Source organism: Amblyomma mixtum, chromosome 2, assembly GCF_055824585.1.
Source record: "Amblyomma mixtum isolate Tamu chromosome 2, ASM5582458v1, whole genome shotgun sequence".
NCBI classification, from domain to species: Eukaryota; Metazoa; Arthropoda; class Arachnida; order Ixodida; family Ixodidae; genus Amblyomma; species Amblyomma mixtum.
Window position 1 is genome coordinate 104955384 of NC_143013.1, and position 20395 is coordinate 104975778.

At 45.8% G+C, this 20395-nt stretch overlaps 1 protein-coding gene across 1 annotated transcript; it reads right to left on the minus strand.

The window, feature by feature from the left end:
* Positions 1 to 8134: 8134 nt before the first annotated feature.
* On the minus strand, positions 8135 to 18236 carry LOC149360382 (uncharacterized). Its single transcript, XM_089569265.1, has 5 exons — positions 18120 to 18236; positions 16855 to 17006; positions 16706 to 16773; positions 14973 to 15056; positions 8135 to 8271 (listed from the first exon to the last, which is right to left on the minus strand). The coding sequence occupies exons 1-5, from the start codon at positions 18234 to 18236 to the stop codon at positions 8135 to 8137; spliced, it is 558 nt and encodes a 185-aa protein (XP_089425391.1).
* Positions 18237 to 20395: the final 2159 nt, after the last annotated feature.

Here is a 20395-nt window from a genome sequence, read left to right on the forward strand (position 1 = left end):
GGTCGCGATCACCGCGACCACCGCAACGAATGCAACCACCTGTACAACACCAAATTCATTTCAGCATTCGGAAAACACGGCGTTTGTAGTGAGCTTTTCGCAGGTGCACATTTTGCAGACTTGATGGAAAAACACTCGCTCCGATCGCAATCACTGTCACTACGTGTACACTTGTCACTGAGCTGCGCAGCTTTGTACGTGCGAGAACTTCATCGTGGAGAGCTGCTCCTCGCCGCTGTGTGTGATGATCCTTGCAGGAATTAGAAAAACTTGCGAAAACAACAAATGACTCCAAAAATAAACGCTTCGTGACACCGCCTCAGTGTTGCGTTGGTGTGAAGACCGCTCTGTCAACTCAACGTAAAGGATTACAGAACTCAGGTTCGGAAAGCTATCGCTCGCCGCGGCTGCAAGCGCCGAAGTTCATTGTCGCCCTAAACACACGCAATAGCAAAATGGTACACATATCACATGTTTCGTGGCGCACAGGCCTCGCTGCTCAGTTGGATTCACGGACAGAGGTCTTTGCCCTCGCAAAAGCTTGAAAAAAGCACCGAATAGCTGCAATGCAGTCGTCGCGCGAGCTCGATCGTATGCACTGAAGTTGAATCTGAACTAAGTTTTCTGCGGACTCCGGGCCGGCAGTTCGCCCATTGTTGAGCCTGTCTGTTCATTCGTCCCCACACCCTGCAGAACGCCATAAAACGGCTGTAGAAGGCCACTGGCGTCATGGAGTGGATTTGAAAAATGGCTGAGGCTTAACTTGGTTAAGCCTGGAGAATGCGAAGCATCATCGTGTCGCGTAATTTGGAGGCGCACAACCACAGCGACGGCGCGAGGTGGGCCCCCGTTTCTCCACTGTCGTGGCGTCATTGTTTCACGTGGTGTGACGTCATGTATCACGTGATTTGGAGGCGCAAAACCACAGCGACGGCGCGAGGTTGGCCCCCGTTTCTCCACTGTCGTGACGTCATCGTGTCATGTGGTGTGACGTCATGTATCACGTGATTTGGAGGCGCACAACCACAGCGACGGCGCGAGGTGGGCCCCCGTTTCTCCACTGTCGTGACGTCATCGTGTCACGTGGTGTGACGTCATGTATCACGTGATCTGGAGGCGCATAACCACGGTGAAGGGCTGAAGTGGTAGCTAAAGTAGTATACTTCGCACAAAAAGAAAGCATTACAGGAAGCGGCAGATAACCATGCTAGCGGATGACATTGGGAAGTTTACGCAGGCAGTGTAGGTAGAGTCAGCGCAGCGCCGAGTCACCGAGATAAAGCGTCCGATCTGTGCTCTGCGGTTGATGTAGTTAGGCTGATGACGCGGAGGAATGAAAAGCAGTTGGTTGAAGCTGAAAAATAGTTGTGAGCAAGAACTGTGTAGATTTGAAGACATGCTTAAGAATAATAAAACTTATAACACATGTGAAAGTATATTTCCTAGCGCAGCTGGTCGAAAGCTCACCTAAGAAACAGATAGAAACTGGTAAGACTTCAGAAATAACAATAAAAATTAAAGTAAGTAAAGCGACAAAAGAGGCTAGTTACTACTGCATTGCTCTGTAGCTTGAAACCGCTTAATTGTTGCGAGGAGAAACGAGAAAACGACTGTACGTGGCGCCACTATAAACTGAAGTTTCATTCGACAAGAAAGTACGTAATAAACTAAATGTATGCCATCATTAAACATGTTGGACACTTTTTTCTATTATCAACTGTTTAAGTTGTTTACCTAAGGATGCCACCTCAGCCAGCATTAGTGCTATAAAAGGAATACTGACGCAGCCTTCACACGCCTTGGCGATAAAGAACTCTTGTATTATTTTCTGGTCAAATATTTCTTTGTATGTGGTCACAAGAGGCGATTTCTACAAAATATTTCTGGATTTTTGCAAGGATTGCCATTATTGCAGTGATCTGCAAGCGTACCTGGCACTGGTGTATCCGAGGCTTCTTTAGTGCTCCCGGGACCTACCATTTAAACGACAACCAGTTTGTCCGATGTAACTGGTACTGAAAGACAGGCAAATGCTGTAGATTAATGCCGTTTGACATCGCACAGGCAGTTCCTTATGCTGTTGGCCAGAAGAACCACGACTACCTTGCGTTTCGGTGCTTTTTACCGTCTTGGCACGAACTTCAGTTTTCTTGAAGCAGAGAAGAGCAGCTCGACGTTATACGTGCTGGCTGTCTTCCTGATGGGGTGCAAGACCTTATGCACGTATGGTATGACGACTGACCTTTCCCTTTCCTGTTCGCTTCTTCCCGACCCAGGGACCCTCCCTTTTAATAGCTTCAGGAAATCCTCCGCTGCCGTTCTCATAACATTTGCCAGAAAGCCACTTTCCGTGAGCCTGCAACCAGACAATCGAAGATATTTTGCATTTCATGATGGCAAGACTTCTTCAATGACTCTAACAAGCACACCTTTGTCATACTTCTTTTGACAAGCGTACAATGTGCTGGTTAGATTTCCAGAAGTCGTTTCGCGGTTCCAGCCCAATGCAACCAACGGATGTGATCGCCGTCCACGTTGTCGCAAAGCTCCAAAAACTGCAAACCACCATCTTTTGGTGACTCCGCTGACAACGTCATGTCCTAGTTCGCTATTTCAAGCATCGCCACCACTACTCCCGACTCGGTTGTATGTTGTGCTGGTGCAATAAGATGATCAAGAAAGCATCCATGCTACGGAAATCTTGCGAGAGCCCAACTTGACAAAACAGCAGCTGAGCTCGAGGCTGAGTGCCTCAAAGCTAGCCGCGGGTACTGCCATTGACGCATGAGTAAGCATGCGGAACAAGTTCTTTCTTTTAGTGTGAAAGCAATATTCCGATGGATAAATCCCGAGCAAGGTCATCATCATCATCATCATCATAAGTCTGACTACGTCCAGTGCAGGGCAAAGGCCTCTCCCATGACTCTTTTACAGCTGCGCCCATCGTATCCCCGCAAACTTCGTCCTCTCACCACCACCATCTTCCCCATCTCAGCAGTTGTGAACTGCTTGTCCCTAACGAGAGTTTAGAACAATACTTTGGTTTTCTGCATGTTAATTTTAAGACCTGCCGTTCTGCTCTGCGTGTCTGACTCATTTGGGTGTTTGTGAGTTTGTTCCAAATGAAATGAACAGATCAAGTAAATTTCCGTGACTAGGATTCTAACGCCCGCCGGCGGGAACAGATCACCTTCGCTGGCCATTGCGCGGGAGCACTAGGCTATCGTCGTTTTTTTTTATTTCAAGATGACATTTCTTACAATGATGTGATGTTTTATGTACATGAGCTACCTACAAGCAATAAGAAAGCAGTGGCACATCAACACACATAAGTCATTAAACACGAGAAAAGATTCAATTCTGAACACGTAGTTAATACGTCATAAGCACGAGAAAACAGCCAACTCGGAACACATAGCTAATACATAACAACACGACACAACAAACAACTAGAAAAAAGGCGTGAACAGCACAGCACTAAGAGTGGGGGCCACTGCAATTAAAACTTGTTCTGGGCATACAATGCTTTTAGGTGTACAATCATTCTACAGAAATGGTAGAAACAACAAATTCACAATGTCGGTCAAACATGAGAGCCTTCCACAGGCTGTGTAATCCATAGCCATGTCCCATTATTTGGAGGTTGGGAGATGTTTAAGCAAGAAGTTCGCGGCATAGCTATTGAGATCGGCTCCTTGACGTCTTACTTTAAGCATAGTGATGAGAAACGGGTGCTTCAGAGCCTTTATAATTTGAACGAGCATGAATGCCAGGCTCCAGGGCGGCACACAGAAGAATTCGCAACTGTAAAGTGTCACCTTCAAAGGTTCTATGCAGAACGCTTTCGAGCGGCCCGTGTACGATCCCGCAGCAAACCTCCCTTACACTGTGAGTAGCCAACTAGACAGGTCTAGCTTGATGAGCGTCGCCACGTGAGTGCCAGGCGCGTCTCCGAGCTCTGCTATGAGGATAGCAATGGGATACCCTGCCAGTAGAGAAAGCATTAGGAGCAATGCAAAGGAGGAAAACAGCTGGTGAGGATCAGGTAACAGCAGATCGCTTGGAGGACGGATGGGAGAGTGTGCAAGACAAATTAGCCACCCTGTATATGCAATGCCGTGTGACCTCGAGCGTGCCAGAAGCTTGGAAGAACGCAAGCATTATCTTAATTCGCAAGAAAGAGACGTCAAGAAATTCAGAAGTTACAAACTGATCAGCTTACTGTCTGTTGCCTAAAAGGTGTCTAGCAGTGAGATATCCCGCCAGTAACGAAAGAGGTAGTAAAGAAAGCCTTAAGAACAATGCAAAGGGGGAAAGCAGCTAGCGAGGATCAGATGACAGCAGATTACTTGAAGAACGGAGGGGAGATTGTGCTAGAAAAATTAGCCACCCTGTATATGCAATGCCTTATGTCCTCGAGCATGCTATAAGCTTTGAAGAACGCTAGTATTATCTTAATTCTCAAGAAACGAGCAGTCAAAAAATTGAAAAATTACAGACTCATCAGCTTACTGCCCGTTTCCTACAAGGTATCTAGTAAGGTAAAGGCAAATAGAGTCAGCACAACTTTAGTCCTCAATCAACCAAATGATCAGGCAGGCTTTAGTAAAAGATACTCGACGATAGACCATATTCACACAATCAGTCAAGTGATAGAGAATTGCGCAGAATATAACCGACCCCTATATATAGCCTTCATTGATTACGAGAAAGCATTTGAATCAGTGGAAACCTCAGCTCTTATGTAGGCAGTGTACAGTCAGGGAGTAGAAGAGCGTTATATGAAAATACTGAAAGATAACGACTGCACAGCTACCATTGCCTATCATAAAGTCAGCCATAAAATTCAGATATGAAAGGGTGTCAGGCAGGGAGACACGATAACGCCAATGCTGCTCACCTCATGTTTACAGCAGGCGTTCCGAGGCCTGGACTGGGAACAGTTGGGGATAAGATATAATGAAGAATACCTAAGTAATTTGCGATTTTCTGATGATATAGCCTTGTTAAGTCACTCAGTAGATGAGGTGCAAAGCATGATCAATGAGTTTGACAAACGGAGCAGAAAGGTAGGTCTTAAAATTAACATGCAGAAAACCCCAGTAATGTTCGACAGTCTCGCAAGGGAACAGCAGTTCATAATTGGTAGCGAGGTGTTGGAAGTGGTAAGGGAATTGATGCTAAATGGACATAAAGCTATTGTTCGTATTTTAGTTTGCTGCGGTATGTGGAGTTGAACTTCCCGTGTGAAGGTTTTGAGGTGAATTTTAGTTGCTCATGGTTTTGCAGAATTATACGTTTATGGCAACAGATGTCGGGTGTGCAGCGAGTTCACTGTGCAGCTTTTAATGCATGAAAGATTTTATGATGGAGGAGGAAGCGGCAACATGTGGACATGAAGAGGGGTTGTGTGAGCTTAGGCGTGAAGGGAAAAGGAACAAGCGAGAGACACTGATCCGACGTGCAATATTTCTTGGTTTGCGGGTTGCGGGGGCGCCTGCAGCGTCTGGGGCGATTTGTGGTCTCGTGCGCTTTGCGTGCCACGACTAGAGTAGGATTCACTATTGGGGATTACTTTGTCTTTAAAAGGTGACTTCATGTTCAACCCTACCGTGCTTCCCTGCGAAATTCAGCTGAGCGCTCCGCGAAGTCACTAACGCTACCTTTGCTACAGAGCGTAAGACGTGCTTCCTGTTCGTTAGGAAAAATGCACGTAAAAATGCTGTTAGTTATGCGGAGAATTAAGATGAGAACATGTTCAGTTCAACTGCTCCGGTATCTCTGTAGCAAAAGTTTGCACTGAGCGAAATATTCCGCCAGGGGTAGTGCTTAAAAGTGGCTTTGGCTCAACTCAGCTGAGCCAGGATACAAAGAGCAAAATTTTTGTTATGCATGGTTCAATACGCTCTAGCATTGCTTCATCACTATTGTTTCAAGTCTTCAGCGAGAGCAAATTGTTTCAACGAAAGCAAATCACGTGATGCATCACGTTCCACAAGTGCAAGAGCGAGGGTCCAGAACAGCCGTCGGCGCAGCGGCGGACGTGACTGCCAAGCACAAGAGCGAATCACGTGACACATCACGTGCCACAACTGGCGAGAGGTAGCGGCCGAGCAGAAGCCAGCGCAGCAATGGACATGACTGCCAAGCGCACACCTGTGGTAACGAAGGTGAACAGGAAGATCGAGGTGCCTGCCACGCGCGATTTTGTACACGCGGCGCGCCTACTGTTAGAGTTCAAATCTTAGACCCAGTTGACCTTCAGGCTCAGCACGGGAGGGGTAGAGCTTTTCGCTCTAATACGACACCCTCTGCACCCCCTCATGTCTGCTTGGGTAAGGGCGGGGTCACTGCCCCGTCTGCGCTCCCCTGACACCCATGTCCACGCCGCCTTTGAACAGAGGTTCAGAAAACCTTCAATGTTGATTTGTTAACATCGCTCCCCTACTGAGGTCTCACAGCATGGCTTCTTGTGGTTTGTTACTGCGAAAGCACTAATCCGGAGGTTCAGAGCCCAGAAGAATTGTCTAGTGAATATTTGTGCACCTCGGGAGCATAAAAAAACGAAAAAAGAAATCACATGAATACCCACGACAGGGAGTCGAACCCACGGCGGCGCGAACAGATCAGCTTCAAAGGCCGCTGCTTCAGAGCACAAGATTACACCCGCTTTTTTTTAACTTGTCACACTTCGACAAAGCACTACAAAAACTGCAGGGATATTCACAAAATTTTGACACCAGCAACCTGCCAGATCTTTTTGGCAGGCATTGTCAGGTTTAAAATTGACTACCCAGGCTGGAAAATTGAAGCTCTTCAGAGAATTTTAAGCCACTAGATTATCGCCGCAGGAGCCAGGCCTCGTGTAAAATTGCACCACACTCTCGTGCTGTGCATTGCAGAGCGTCGTGTACATCAACATTCATCTGCTCCGTCCTGCGGCACTGTCCGTTCATGTTAGCTTTATAAGTAGAAAAAATCCGTGCTTTCTCACTGATACGCATGTAGCAGACGTTCTGTGTAGTTTTTTTTTTATCGCCTACCTTTTCCGGGTCGTTAACTCTGCTCGCTGCGCCTCCTCATATTCAACAAACGCACTGTTGTAAACTGGCACTGGTCTGCCCTACGCAATCATCAGGTTAGTGACGAAATATGCCACGGTTATGACCACAACCAAGACTCTGTGCCTGTTATAAGAATCACCTTCTGGCACTGGCAATTTTCCCGACCTAGACTAGTTGCCTCATTTTATCTAGTATGACCGTGTCACGAAAGGCTCCTTTTGGGGCCAGTCCATGTAAAATTGCAGCTTTTTAAAAATTCCATGATAAACTCGCGCCTATTTGTCGATGTTGGCAACCTTGTGCGAACTAGTCTTTCATTTCTCGAGGGTTTTAGAGGACCAAAAAAGGAACGAATAAATCCCTCCCTGGCATCTAAAAACGGCTGGCGTGAAAGCGAGCGGAAGGTGGTCTACGCGCGCCCTGGAGCGAATTTAAAATAAATGACGTTGACGACAAAGACATTTCCGCACGGTGAATCACAAAAATACACGCACGATTTGTTGGTTCAATGGTTCCATCCAAGGATCCGCTTCACCTTGCCGTCGATTTCATAAAAATCGCTAAAGGGCGTTCCTCCGACAGAAAGAACGGTCCACAAAAGCTCTGGGGAAATAAAGTGAAAGAAGTCATTGCCTGAGACCCGGCTAGGAAAGTGATTTTCACGAGAGAACATAGAGTTGAGCCTCTACGACAATTTGGCAGGTCTGAAAAAAATTGTGTAACGAATGTACATTGCCGCATACTTTTTTTTCTTATATACTATATTCTTGTGGTCCCGTAAGGGAATTCAAAAAAAGGACAAAAACCACCATTAGGGAGTGCTACTGTATACGCCTCGCACACGGCAACAATGGGTTGGATTCCGGCCACGCATTTCATTGTATTTCTTCTGCATCAATTGAACTGACCTCACTAATTTTTATAATGATCGTCGTTTCCCACAAATCTGACGCACACCAAGCGAAATGAAAGTAAATCTGACGTGAGCTTGTAAGCTTGTGTTTTATTGAATAATTGAAAAAAAGAAAGTTGCTCGTAAGCAACAGGAAGCAATTTTCGCTTCTTTTCCTTCACAGGACATCCGTGTCGTTTTTGCAAGACTCTTTGGAATATTCTTCCACGCTGACGTCGCAAATGTCTTTGAGCTGGTCCAGGCAATGCTGAGGGACATTGTCCTTAACACGCTTTGAAACCCAAAGCTGGCACTCTGCATAAAAAAAAAAGAGTGAGGCATAAGAATATGCCCACGTTCAAACACACTTCCGTCCACGTGTGCCTGCATCTATGCATTTATGTGCAATAACGCCAGATACAAATCATGCGCAGCTGGAGAACGAAATGCACTCGTGAGAAAAAGAATGGCAAAACTTGTTATTCACGCAAGTGCCGCTAGACTCTCCGAATTAGACCAGCTTAACATAGGGATTTAATCGGCACTGCCGCTATTGTCAAAAGCTGGTTAACTGCAGTTACTTTGACCTGCGTAGCATTGACTTTGACTCGCCCAATAATTGTTAATTTTAGTTCATTCAAAGAGAAAGAGGCTGTTCTGTCAAATGCGAAGAAATTGAAAGGAAGTTCTACTAGCATTTCAGAGGACTTCTCTGAACCAGTACGAAACAAGAGGAAAATGCTATGGGACTACGCCAAACCTCGCAAGGGACCCAATGGCAAAGCACATCTGAAATACGATGTCCTTTACTTGAATAATGTCAAGTACATTTACGACGAATCTCAGGGGCAGGTAGTTCGAGCCTCTTGACAAGTTAAGCCGGATCACTCTGTTTTGTCGATTCTAGTACTAAACTGCAGAAGTATTAAGAATAAAGTGGACAAGCTACATGGTCTAATTGACATGGCGAGACCTTCCGTTGTGATCGGATGTGAATCATGGCTGGATGGGGATGTTAGCGATAGCGAAGTTTTTCCGAGTAACTATATCAGCTATCGAAAAGATCGAGACAGGCGCGGAGGAGGCGTATTTATACTGGTTGACGTCTTAGTTAGTTCTCGTAAGATGGAAATTGATGTTGGGACATGTGAGGCAGTATGGGCTCAAATTAGACTTTTAAATGGTAAATTACTATCAGTTTGCTCGTTTTACAGGCCACCTGGAAATCAGCTTGAACCCATCAGCGACCTAACTGATATGATTGAAACTGTTAAAACTGACTGTTTAGTTGTTGGAGGTGACTTTAACATTCCTGAATTAGACTGGAGCTCAGGATGTCTTCCGTTTAGAGCCAACTCCGCAGTAGGCAAAGAATTGTTAAATCTGTGCAATTCATTCAGCTTATCCCAATTAGTGCTGCAGCCAACCCGTGGCAACAATGTTTTGGATTTATTATTCACTAACCAACCATCGGCAGCTTGTTCTACCCTTGTAGTGCCCGGTATCAGTGATCACAGTTGTGTTTTAGCGGAAATGAACTTTCAGTATGTTAAACTTGAAGACTGTGGCAATCGGCGCATTTACAGTTACCGAAAGGCAAATTTCCCCGAGATAGCCTGGGCACTTGAATCCTATGTCGATGTGTACGAAACATTGTCTGATTCACTCAGCGTTGATGAGCTGTGGCGCACACTGACAGCCAAACTTTTTGATTTGCGTGAGCAGCATGTGCCGTCATGGGTGATGACGAAACGTCGCAGCAAAAGCAAGCCATGGTTCACAAAAGCGCTGCGCAGAGTCGTTGAAATGAGGCAACAACTATATGCGCGCTTCAAAAGAAATCCGTCGGAAGATAACATGGATCAGTTAAAAAAGATTACAAAGGATATGAATGCTTCGGTCAAAGAGGCTAAATTTACCTACTTTCAGTCTTTCGACATGCGTATCCAGGATCGCCCTAAAGAATTTTGGCAGTACATAAAAAAAAACAGAAAGGATGAATTGTCTATCCCGCCACTCGATCACAACGGAAGTATCGTTCATGATAATCTGGAGAAAGCCAAGTGCTTTAACACGTTTTTCAGCTCAGTTTTTTCTGCTGAGGACAGCAATAGCCCTGCCGATTTTCGCCTTGCCTTGAACTGTACGGAACCCATGGAGAACATTGAATTTGATCAGCGAGGAATTGTGTCGCTCTTAGAACGCTTAAAAGATAACAGTGCCACCGGTCCGGACGGCTTACCCACGATCCTGCTCTCTTCTTGCGCTTTTGCGTTGTCAAGGTACCTTGAAATTCTTTTCACAAAGTCATTACAGGAAGGCTCCTTGCCTGATGAATGGAGGCTTGCTAATGTTGTACCTATACATAAATCGGGACCTAGGAATGTTGTTTCAAATTATCGACCAGTGTCCTTGACCAGTGTATTATGCAAAGTTTTAGAGCATGTGTTTTATACTAGTATTATGAATCATCTTAGTATACATTCATTATTAAATACTAATCAGCATGGCTTTCGCAGTGGTTACTCGTGTGTCACCCAGCTTACCGAATTTGTACACGACCTGTCAAGTGCTTTAGATAAGGGATATTCTGTTGACTGTATTTTTCTAGATTTTAACAAGGCCTTTGACGTTGTATCACATTCCTTATTAATACAAAAATTATACTGGTACAACATAAATGAGAACGTTATTAGGTGGATAAAGGAATATTTGAGCGTTAGGCGTCAATGTGTTGTTGTCAACGGGAAACAATCGCATGAGGTGGCTGTAACATCAGGGGTGCCTCAGGGATCCGTCTTGGGCCCATTGCTGTTCATAATTTACATGAATGACATCTTTTCAGGTATTTCTTCATACATGCGTCTTTTTGCGGACGATTGTGTATTGTATAGAATTATTAACGATCAAAGTGACTGCGATGCATTACAACAGGATTTGTGTAAAGTGGCCCAGTGGTGTGAGAACTGGAGAATGCATATTAACTTACAAAAATCTGTACATATGTGTTTCACTAAAAAGAAGGTTCCCCATATTTTCACTTATAACATAAATAATAGCAGACTGCTTTCAGTGTTGGAATTTAAATATCTTGGTGTATATTTAACGAGTTCAATGTCTTGGCATCGTCACGTGCATTTCGTTACTGCCAAAGCCTGTCGTGTTTTAGGTTTCCTGCGACGTAACGCTAAACTTTTCCCTTTAAAGACTAAAGAACTGCTGTATAATTCAAACGTTAGAAGCATACTTGAGTATGCTTGCACAGTCTGGGATCCGAAAACCTTGCTTGACGTTCAAAAGCTAGAAAGAGTTCAGAATTTGGCCGTTCGTTTTGTTTTCAATAACTATGGGTGATATTTTAGTGTAACGAGCGCGAAAAAATCTTTGGGTTGGGACTCACTTCAAAAACGTAGGAAAGTACTGCGTTTAAAATTATTTCATAATATATTTCATTCTAGAACTGGAATAGACAGAACCAAATATATAGCCAACCCTGATTACGTGTCTTTACGTAGAGATCATTCACTTAAAGTTAAAGAATACAGGTGCCGGACTGACCTTTTTAAAATGTCTTTTTTCCCCAAAACGGTTTCGGAATGGAACAAGCTGCCTGAGGAAGTAGTGTCCATATTATCAAATGATTCATTTTCTTCCATGCTGTGACATTTTTTTGTGTATAATAATTCCGTGTTCTTTCTATCTCATTGTTATCTTTTTTTTTGTAACCACCTGCACGCGGTGGCATTTGTGTACTTTTTCTTCTACCCCCCCACTGTAATGCCAGCCAATGGCGCTGTGGGTATGATGATAAATAAATAAATAAATAAATGACGCTATCATAGACAAGAGCAGAAACTAATGTTTCCCGAGAGATGCTAATAATGTCTTTGACCTTAAAAAGTCTAGTAAGGATAGTAGAAGATGCCAACTAAAAGCAAAATCTATGCCACTGCTAGGTATCGGCCTTGGACCATTGCAGTCTGTAGTGTGCGTAGGTTGCAACGTCCATCATAACCACGAAAACAATTACAAATTTCTATCGTGACTGCGATTGCCCAAAGGAAACATTCCTTCCACGCGACAACATTGTTGAACCGATATTTGCCTGTGAGGCGCTTCGAATCTTAACCATTAAAATGACCTTCCCGCGAGTCTCCTACAGAAGCGTCGCTTAGGTAGTATATGTTCGGGTCTTGCACACGATGTTGGCTTTGATGCTGTTCTTTTGGCACATTGCTTCTCCGTGCAAATCCACACAATTGAAATTACCAAGCTTAAAGGGCCCCTGCCCACCCCATGATCCCAAACACTCTCTACCTCACTTTGAGCGAGCCTCCTCTCCTTCCATTCCCTCCTCGAAATTTTTCTTTCCCGCTCCTCGTCGAGTAGGCTCGGCAAGGCAAAATCACCCCTTCCTTCTCCGGTGTAAGCCGGAGGCGTGGTGTCTGTGGAGTGCGTCACAGGGCGACGTCATGGCCCCGCCTTCAATAGAATTCTTTTCTTGGTTTTTGCATTTTCTCCGCACACTGAACGATCGAGAGGCGCGATCGGCTCGACCACCTAGACTTGTTAGCGAGCGCATCCTTTCATACATCTGTTTGCCATTCCCAGTTAACGAGCCACCTTTTCATTTTCTTTTAGGCCTCCCCACCGTTTCACGAGCGGAGGGGCGGAAGTCGGTTGTGTTCGAAACACACGGCGAAGCGCGGACCCGGCAACCGCCCGTTTGCTTTTCTCCATGCGTGTTTGTGTTCTGTGTGTTTGTGTCTTTTCTCCGCTCCAAAGCATATGTCATTCATTGGAGTCGAGGCGTACGCAAGATGCACGAAAGATAAGCGGTGTGTGTGCGGAGCGATCAAGTGGGCGAGCGAGGGAAAGGCTCTGCTGCGCTAGTAATTAAAACCTTGTTTTAGGGGGCTTGCATAGAAGAAAAAAATCTGAGAAGGGAGCGCGTACGCAGAGCGTCTCGTGAGGTGATCACGGCGGGGGGAGGGGGGAGGGGGGAGGGGGCGAACCAACTCCCTCAGTTTTACTATTTTTTACTTTTTATGGCAAGGGTTCAAGGCTGTCGCCGCACGCTCCCTCCGCAGTTTTTTTTTTTGTTCCTTCATGCGGGTTTGTAGGCATGAGCCAGAACAGAAGGCGCTGCGGAAAGCGTTGTGCAGACGACGCGACGCCAAGGCTACGCCCAATCTTCTCCCGTCAGTCAGAACGATGCACCAATGGAGTGCCTTCAGCGAAAGTAACCCCCCTTGACGTCAACGGGGTTCAGAGTAGTGGGCCGGGCCCGTTTTTGAAGGAAAGAAAGAACGAGCGGGCTTTGATTTGAATTTTCGCAGCTTTTCGGGGTGCGCATGGCTCTAGTATTTTGCAGAGGTTATCTTCGATGCCTCATCTATGCAGTGGGCTTGTTTTTCAAAAATGTCCGGACCCTGGGCAGTGGCCCTTTAAAGGGCCACTGCCCACCCCCGGGCAGCAGACACTCTCTACCTCTCTTTGAGCGAGCCTCCTCTCCTTCCATTCCCTCCTCGAAATTCTCTCCCGCTCCTCGTCGAGTAGGCTCGGCAAGGCAAAATCACCCCTTCGTTCTCCGACGTAAGCCGGAGGCGTGGTGTCTGTGGAGTGCGTCACGGGGCTACGTCATGGCTCCGCCTTCAATAGAATTCTTTTCTTGGTTTTTGCTGCTGGGTCTGTTCGAGGGGAGGGGGGGGGGGGCGCTGCGGGCGCGCAGACTGAACGATCGAGAGGCGCGATCGGCTCGACCACCTAGACTTGTTAGCGAGCGCATCCTTTCATACATGTTTGTCATTCCCAGTTAACGAGCCACCTTATCATTTTTTTAGGCCTCCCCACCGTTTCACGAGCGGAGGGGCGGAAGTCGTTTCTGTTCGAAACACACGGCGAAGTGCGGACCCGGCAACCGCCCGTTTGCTTTTCTTCATGTGTGTTTGTGTTCTGTGTGTTTGTGTCTTTTCTCCGCTCCGAAGCCCATGTCGTTCATTGGAGTCAAGGCGTACGCAAGATGCATGGAGGATAAGCGGTGTCTGTGCGGAGCGGCCAAGTGGGCGAGCGAGGGAAAGGCTCTGATGCACTACTAATTAAAACCTTGTTTTGGGGGGCTTGCATAGAAGAAAAAAAACAGAAGGGAGCGCGCACGCAGAGCGTCTCGTGACGTGATCACGGCAGGGGGGGCGAACCAACTCCCTCAGTTTTACTATTTTTTACTTTTTACGGCTAGGGTTCAAGGCTGTCGCCGCACGCTCCCTCCGCAGTTTTTTTTTTTTTGTTCCTTCATGCGGGTTTGTAGGCATGAGCCAGAACAGAAGGCGCTGCGGAAAGCGTTGTGCAGACGACGCGACGCCAACGCTACGCCCAACCTTCTCCCGTCAGTCAGAACGATGCACCAATGAAGTGCCTTTAGCGAAAGTAACCCCCCATGACGTCAACGGGGTTCAGAGTAGTGGGCTGGGCCCATTTTTGTATAAGGAAAGAACGAGCGGGCTTTGATTTGAATTTTCGCAGCTTTTCGGGGCGCGCATGGCTCTAGTATTTTGCAGAGGTTATCTTCGATGCCTCATCTATGCAGTGGGCTTGTTTTTCAAAAATGTCCGGACCCTGGGCAGTGGCCCTTTAACGGGGCGTGATTATTTGTCCTCTGAGTTTGTGTTCCGTACCCATCTTACGTTCACACGTATGAAGCTTTGCCACTCTGGCCGCATTGCCACCTTGCCCGTTTGAACCTATTCATATCCCTGTATTTACTGCTCCCACCTGAGTATCCAGAACTAAAAAAATTCGCAAGACATATATGCATTCGTGTTCTTTTTTTCATGTGTGATCGAGTTCAAAAGAAAAACACGGCGGCCTTGGCCAGAAAATCTCCACGTCTGACGAAAGCGCTAGCGGGCAGGCAATAGCGGTAAAATACAGCTTTGCCATGGTCCAAATGTGATTTCGAACAATGGAGTAAAACACTCTTTAGAGGCAAATAAACTTGGGAGCGTAGCTCATCTTACGGTCTCCGTCGTAGGGAATCTCGACAATCACACAGTCCTGGTAGTCTGTGTACGCGAAGTGGGCCACCCATGGTTGTATGGAGTCTGGAAGAAGAATTTGAGCATCACTGAAAAAGCAATTAGATCTTTTTCGGGGAAAAGTGCTCAAACATAATCTCCTTGCAATTATACCAGCACATCACTGCTTTAGTTTCCGTGTAGTTTTGCAATGAAAAGTATGGTCATCCGGAATCACCATATCCTTGTAAGTGATGTTTCATTCGAGGAATTTTCCCTTTCCCTGTAAATTTAAGGAATAAAATTCGACTTAAAGGGAACTTCCGCGGAGCTAGAAATTTTTGGAACGGAAATTTTCTCACTTTTCCAGTTGCTCGATTTTTTAAACAGCTGCAGGAAAAAGGGGCCAGAAATAGGAATTCTGGAGCTTAATTAAGGAAATATTTGGTTACAGCATAGTGCATTATTTATTCTTGCGAGAATAATCATTGCATCAAGGCCGAAATGGCGTATCGTTGATACCATGGTAGACAAGAGTCCATGAACAACATGATCAAAGCTCAAAGTAGAGCTAAAGAACCATAAAAGAGGAGCCTTAACCTCAGGTGGGAAAAAACTTCACGTTATTGCGGATGTCCGGATATGCCCAATACCTCGTTCCACTGAGATTTTTCCTTCGGGGAGAGCTCTCAACTGCAAATGACGGCTAGCACTTCTGACGACCTCGGAACAAAGCTGGAGCCCTGTTTGCAATCCGAAGGCTTACTTCCTTACAAAGGGCTCTTCGCATGGGCTAAATTATTGGCTTGTTCTGATGAGCACATCACAGATGATATCGCGGCTTCTTAAATCTTTGTTCTTTTTCCTCACAATGCGCTTTTGCCTGTTCCTCTTCTGCCATGTTTTGTTTTCTTGAACCCCTTAGACTCAGGCATTTATGATCACTGCTTTCTCCTTAGATATGTATTCGCTATATTTGTTGTGTTCTTGCTTGTTCTCAAGGTACAACAGTACGCATTACCTATGTTCGTTTTGCCTGTAAGTTTCCCTTGTACAATACTTTTACTTATCTGTATTGCCTTGCATTTGGCCTTGTCTTTTCTACTTGATCGTATTGTAGTTATGACGTCCTTTGCCCCCCTTACTTAATGCCAATCGGTGTCATGTAAGACACTGTGAATAAACAAATAAAAATGGTAGCTGATTCAACTAGTAGCCCAATCAAGTATTTTGATCTGGACTTCGTAGCATGTTCCCGACTGCAGAAACCGCATCAAGAATAGTGCCCTTTGGAAGCGGTCCGTCGCAGTCGATTTCAAGTCCAGAAATGTGTTTTAGGAGACACCTAGGCAAGAAATACACATACAGAGAGGAACTGAGGTAACTGACGCCTTTTCCTGCTGATTACAGTCCAAAACGTGCACCCACCAGTAACACTTAAAGCATGCTCCTATCTGACTTCCTAGAAGCATGCCTGCATGCATGCATTTAACTGTGTTTGCAGTTACAGTCAGCATAATATAGCGTATCCACAGTTCAGTCGACTCGTTTATAATATGAGGGAGCAAAGACGTCTGAAGAGAAAATACTAACGCTTAAACTTGTAACACCATATATCTGGTCGCCTTATAACGACGAAAATGCAAGTACCTAATGCAATCGCAGTGTCACGTCATCTTTTTACGCGAGAAATTCAAATTTCATTAATGACTGATTTAAGGATCCGGTCTCTTTACCGTCATTCACCGTGAAGACAACCTTGTCAGGTGTGTCACCAGCTGACAAATGTAGAACTACGTTCTTTCTGAAAAGGAACAGAAGAAAAAATTAGTTGGAGAGCCTTTTCGCATGAGATCGCTGACATGCTTCACACAGCCTAGCCTACTTCTCGGTCCCTTGGTGGCCCTTAAACATCCAAATGTAGGTGGCTGTTTTGGCGTCCATGTCCAACTGCACTCGCTTGTTGGTCAGGCACTGGAATTCGGGGTCGTCCCCCGAAGTGTACGCCAGCACGACGTAAGGGAAGTGGGCAAACAACTGTAACGGAGTTGAGAGAAAGACGCACTCGGACTAACCATTTTGCTAAATCATCGAAATTCATTTGCGCCTAGTTCTGAGCAGGCAGAGATCTTTTTTAACGCGTTGCTAACGGGTATATCGCTTATTTCACACCACCCACTATGGACAGGAAGCTAAGAGAAATCCGCTGGTAGTAGTGTGGTTTTCTTCAACACGCTATATGGCCAATTCCTACCCTGGAATTCTTTTATAAAGCTGCTTACGACAATGCAGAATAAACTGGGCGCATGTGATTGTTCATTTTGCTATGATCAACAGACCCCTTTGGCGGGAACCATGTCTGCTGTTTGCTGACTTTTTTTTTATCTCTAATGGCCTTTTCCACCAACCAGAATACTGCCCAGTCGGCGCCCCCATGCATATCCTCAGAAAAGCCTTGCTGTCCTCACAAGAACCTCCTGCAGTCAAATATGTCGACAAACTCTCTGCTCTAGCAACGCTGTGTGAGGTCACTGCATAGAAGAATCACATGACACACGAAAAGGAAACTGTCTCGCCTTTGGCTGAACGTCAAATCTACGGTGCTGCACATGCCGCCAATAGGTTACATACCTCGCTATCTTCCACAACCCACCACAGTGGCTTAGGTGCTAAGGCACTGTGCTACGGAAAACAAGACTTGGTGACTTCTCTTGTCAGCCGCTTGTACACGGCAAACACATATCCAGGTCCACATTTTACACAAGATCAGACCCGCAGAATACCCAAGTTACTGTCTTTGGTGCGGTGCAAGCCCCATACTCTACCATACATCTTGGGAATGCCAGGGTAAACCAGACAGAAAGTTAATAGTGCCACCTCCGACACACGAGCAGTGGGAGGAGGCCCTGACCAGCGACAACCTGGATTAGGAAGCCTGGATCATCCCTCTAGTCCGCAAGTCAGCTGCCGCCAGTGTGACTCTGAACTAAGGGCCTAGACTACCCGACCCCTGCGAATAATTATATTCTAATTAAAAGCTTTCCCTCTCTCCCTCTCTCCGCAGCACCTTCTTGTCACGCGATATACAGACTCGAATCTCATCCGTCGGAGAGCCGCGAACAGTGGGGCGTTATGCTGTTCTCAACCTACCTCAAATGTATCGGTCACATTGCGAGCAAGACGATGCGGTGCCTCTCCTCTGGCAGGGGCAAAGAACAGTGCAGCGTGCACTGTAGCAATAGCGACTGCTGCAATGGTAAGCTTCATAGTGTCGTCTCGACAGAACGTTGATGTGAATTTGCACGCCTACGTTGCCTTTTATACCTGCACGGATGAAGACTTCCGGGTCACGTGCTGGGTTGCGTGCACTAAAGCTGGGAAAAAAAAACTAAGCATTCATGTTGCACACCTCCTTTACTTTCTCTTGCGCTTCGAATTAGAAAAAAAAATTGGAATGCAACTCAGTTGGTGTGGTTCTAATGATAGAATAGGAAATAATTGTAGTTACCGCGCACAGTTTCCGTCAAGTGTCAGAAGGGTTAAAAAAACACTCAAGAGATATTTCTTGCTATTTTCTTTCTATCTGCTAGAGTACAGCAGAGCAAAAATCAAATTCTATTAAGGGTCGCCGCTTAACTTTGAAACCTTTATTAAGGCGGCGCGGTTTACTTCATAGTGAGATTTGGCAGAACGAGGGTAGGACAAATAGGGGCAGGCGATTCAAGCATTGCATTAGTTCGCAGTTTATGCTTTGCCTTCTTTGATCGCCGCAGAGTTAGGACAGCGACATGGAGTGCCTAGCGGCCTCATTTTACAAAGAACGACAAACGCTTTTTTTTTCGCAGGCTTCAGTACTCGCCTCCAGTAATTGGTTCCTACTCCTTATTAAGGTATTGCGGTGGGGTTTGTAAATATTGTTAGACATGTGTACAAGTGTGTTTTTACTGGGACGCAGTTTGCGACGGAAACTACCTGCAACTAGGCAGGAGGTAATATACAATGAGGACGAGCATGGGCTCGTGTTTAAAATACGGTGCTTAATTAAAGGCTGGCGGTTTTGTCACAAAAGACGCAAATTGCGCACCCACACGGAAACAAACTGTAGGAATTGCCGTGTCTCATGGACATGTGCAGTCGAAAATCCAAAATTGTTCCCAAACATAGCCCAAAACATTTTGAACAGACAAGGGCTTGGTAAGATACCGAGGAAAGGATGAATATGTTTTGAAAGTTAACGAAGATGAAGCTTGCATTATGACTAGAAACGAGGAACGTGAAAATGAGTCGCGAATCAGATAAAATGGGGCAGCACCAAGGAGAGCGCGACGAAGCAGATGTAATTAAACAAGGAGTAATCGAAGGAACAGCTCTGGGCCCCTTATCATACGCCTATATTCGCTGCCGGATTTCTAGCAATTCAGTAAGCCTTACAAAAGTTTCCTTGCATTGTTATTAGTTAATTATTCGTGCTTTCTGCCCTGACTGCACTCGAAGGCTAGAGGAACTCTCTTTTCAGCCGTTCCTTAAGATTTTTTATTCCACCACATGTTAGGGAAGTGCGCTTTCCCTGGATGCCTGGACATTGCTGCACAGATGCTAAGGTCACAGCTGACGTTTTAGCTAAGTCCGCCCTTTGCAGGGATGTGGTGCCATTTCTTCCGAACAATTATGGTGCTCGGCTCCTTACCGGAAAGACGTGGGTTCGATCCCGGTCGGGCCGGTCGCGTTTCGATCGAGGCGAAATTCTAGAGACCCGTGTACTGTGAGATGTCAGTGCATTTTAAAGAAGTCCAGGTGGTCGAAATTTCCGATGCCCTTCACTTCGGCGTCCCTCATAGCCTGAGTCGCTTTTCGACATTAAACCCACAGAAACCGAAAACCACATTTGACAATAGCCCGCTTTCAACGCTTCCTGCAACAGCAATCCTTCATTCATGAGCTTATCCTTGCTACAGAGGATTTTCAGCATTTAGCATTACCTTGGAGTGTCCGCTTATGCAGATCACGCAATGCGAGGTGTCCATGATCCATGATTCGGAATACTGCAATTAAATCTTTATTTTTGCAGATTGGGGTGTGCCGGACCTTTGTGAAGAATGTGGCGAAATTGAATCACTTCATCAGTTTCTCCTCTCTGTCGACGGTTTGCTTCTCAGCAAACAGCTTATCTGGAAATTCTCCTCACTCAACTAGGACCTCCTCTTTCTATTCCTGTTCGTCTCTCCTTTGGAGCAAGCGCCAGGGGATATGTCGTAAAACCACTTTGCAATTTTGTTCATGAATGCACCAGTGCACCAGGGATATTTCTTTCATTGTTATGACTTCCAAAAACCTTTTCCTTCAAGGCAAAATTTCACACAAGTCTTCCTGAAGTGAGTCATGTGTCAGTACTGTTTGAATGAGCAAGGGATCGACCAAATCCCGCT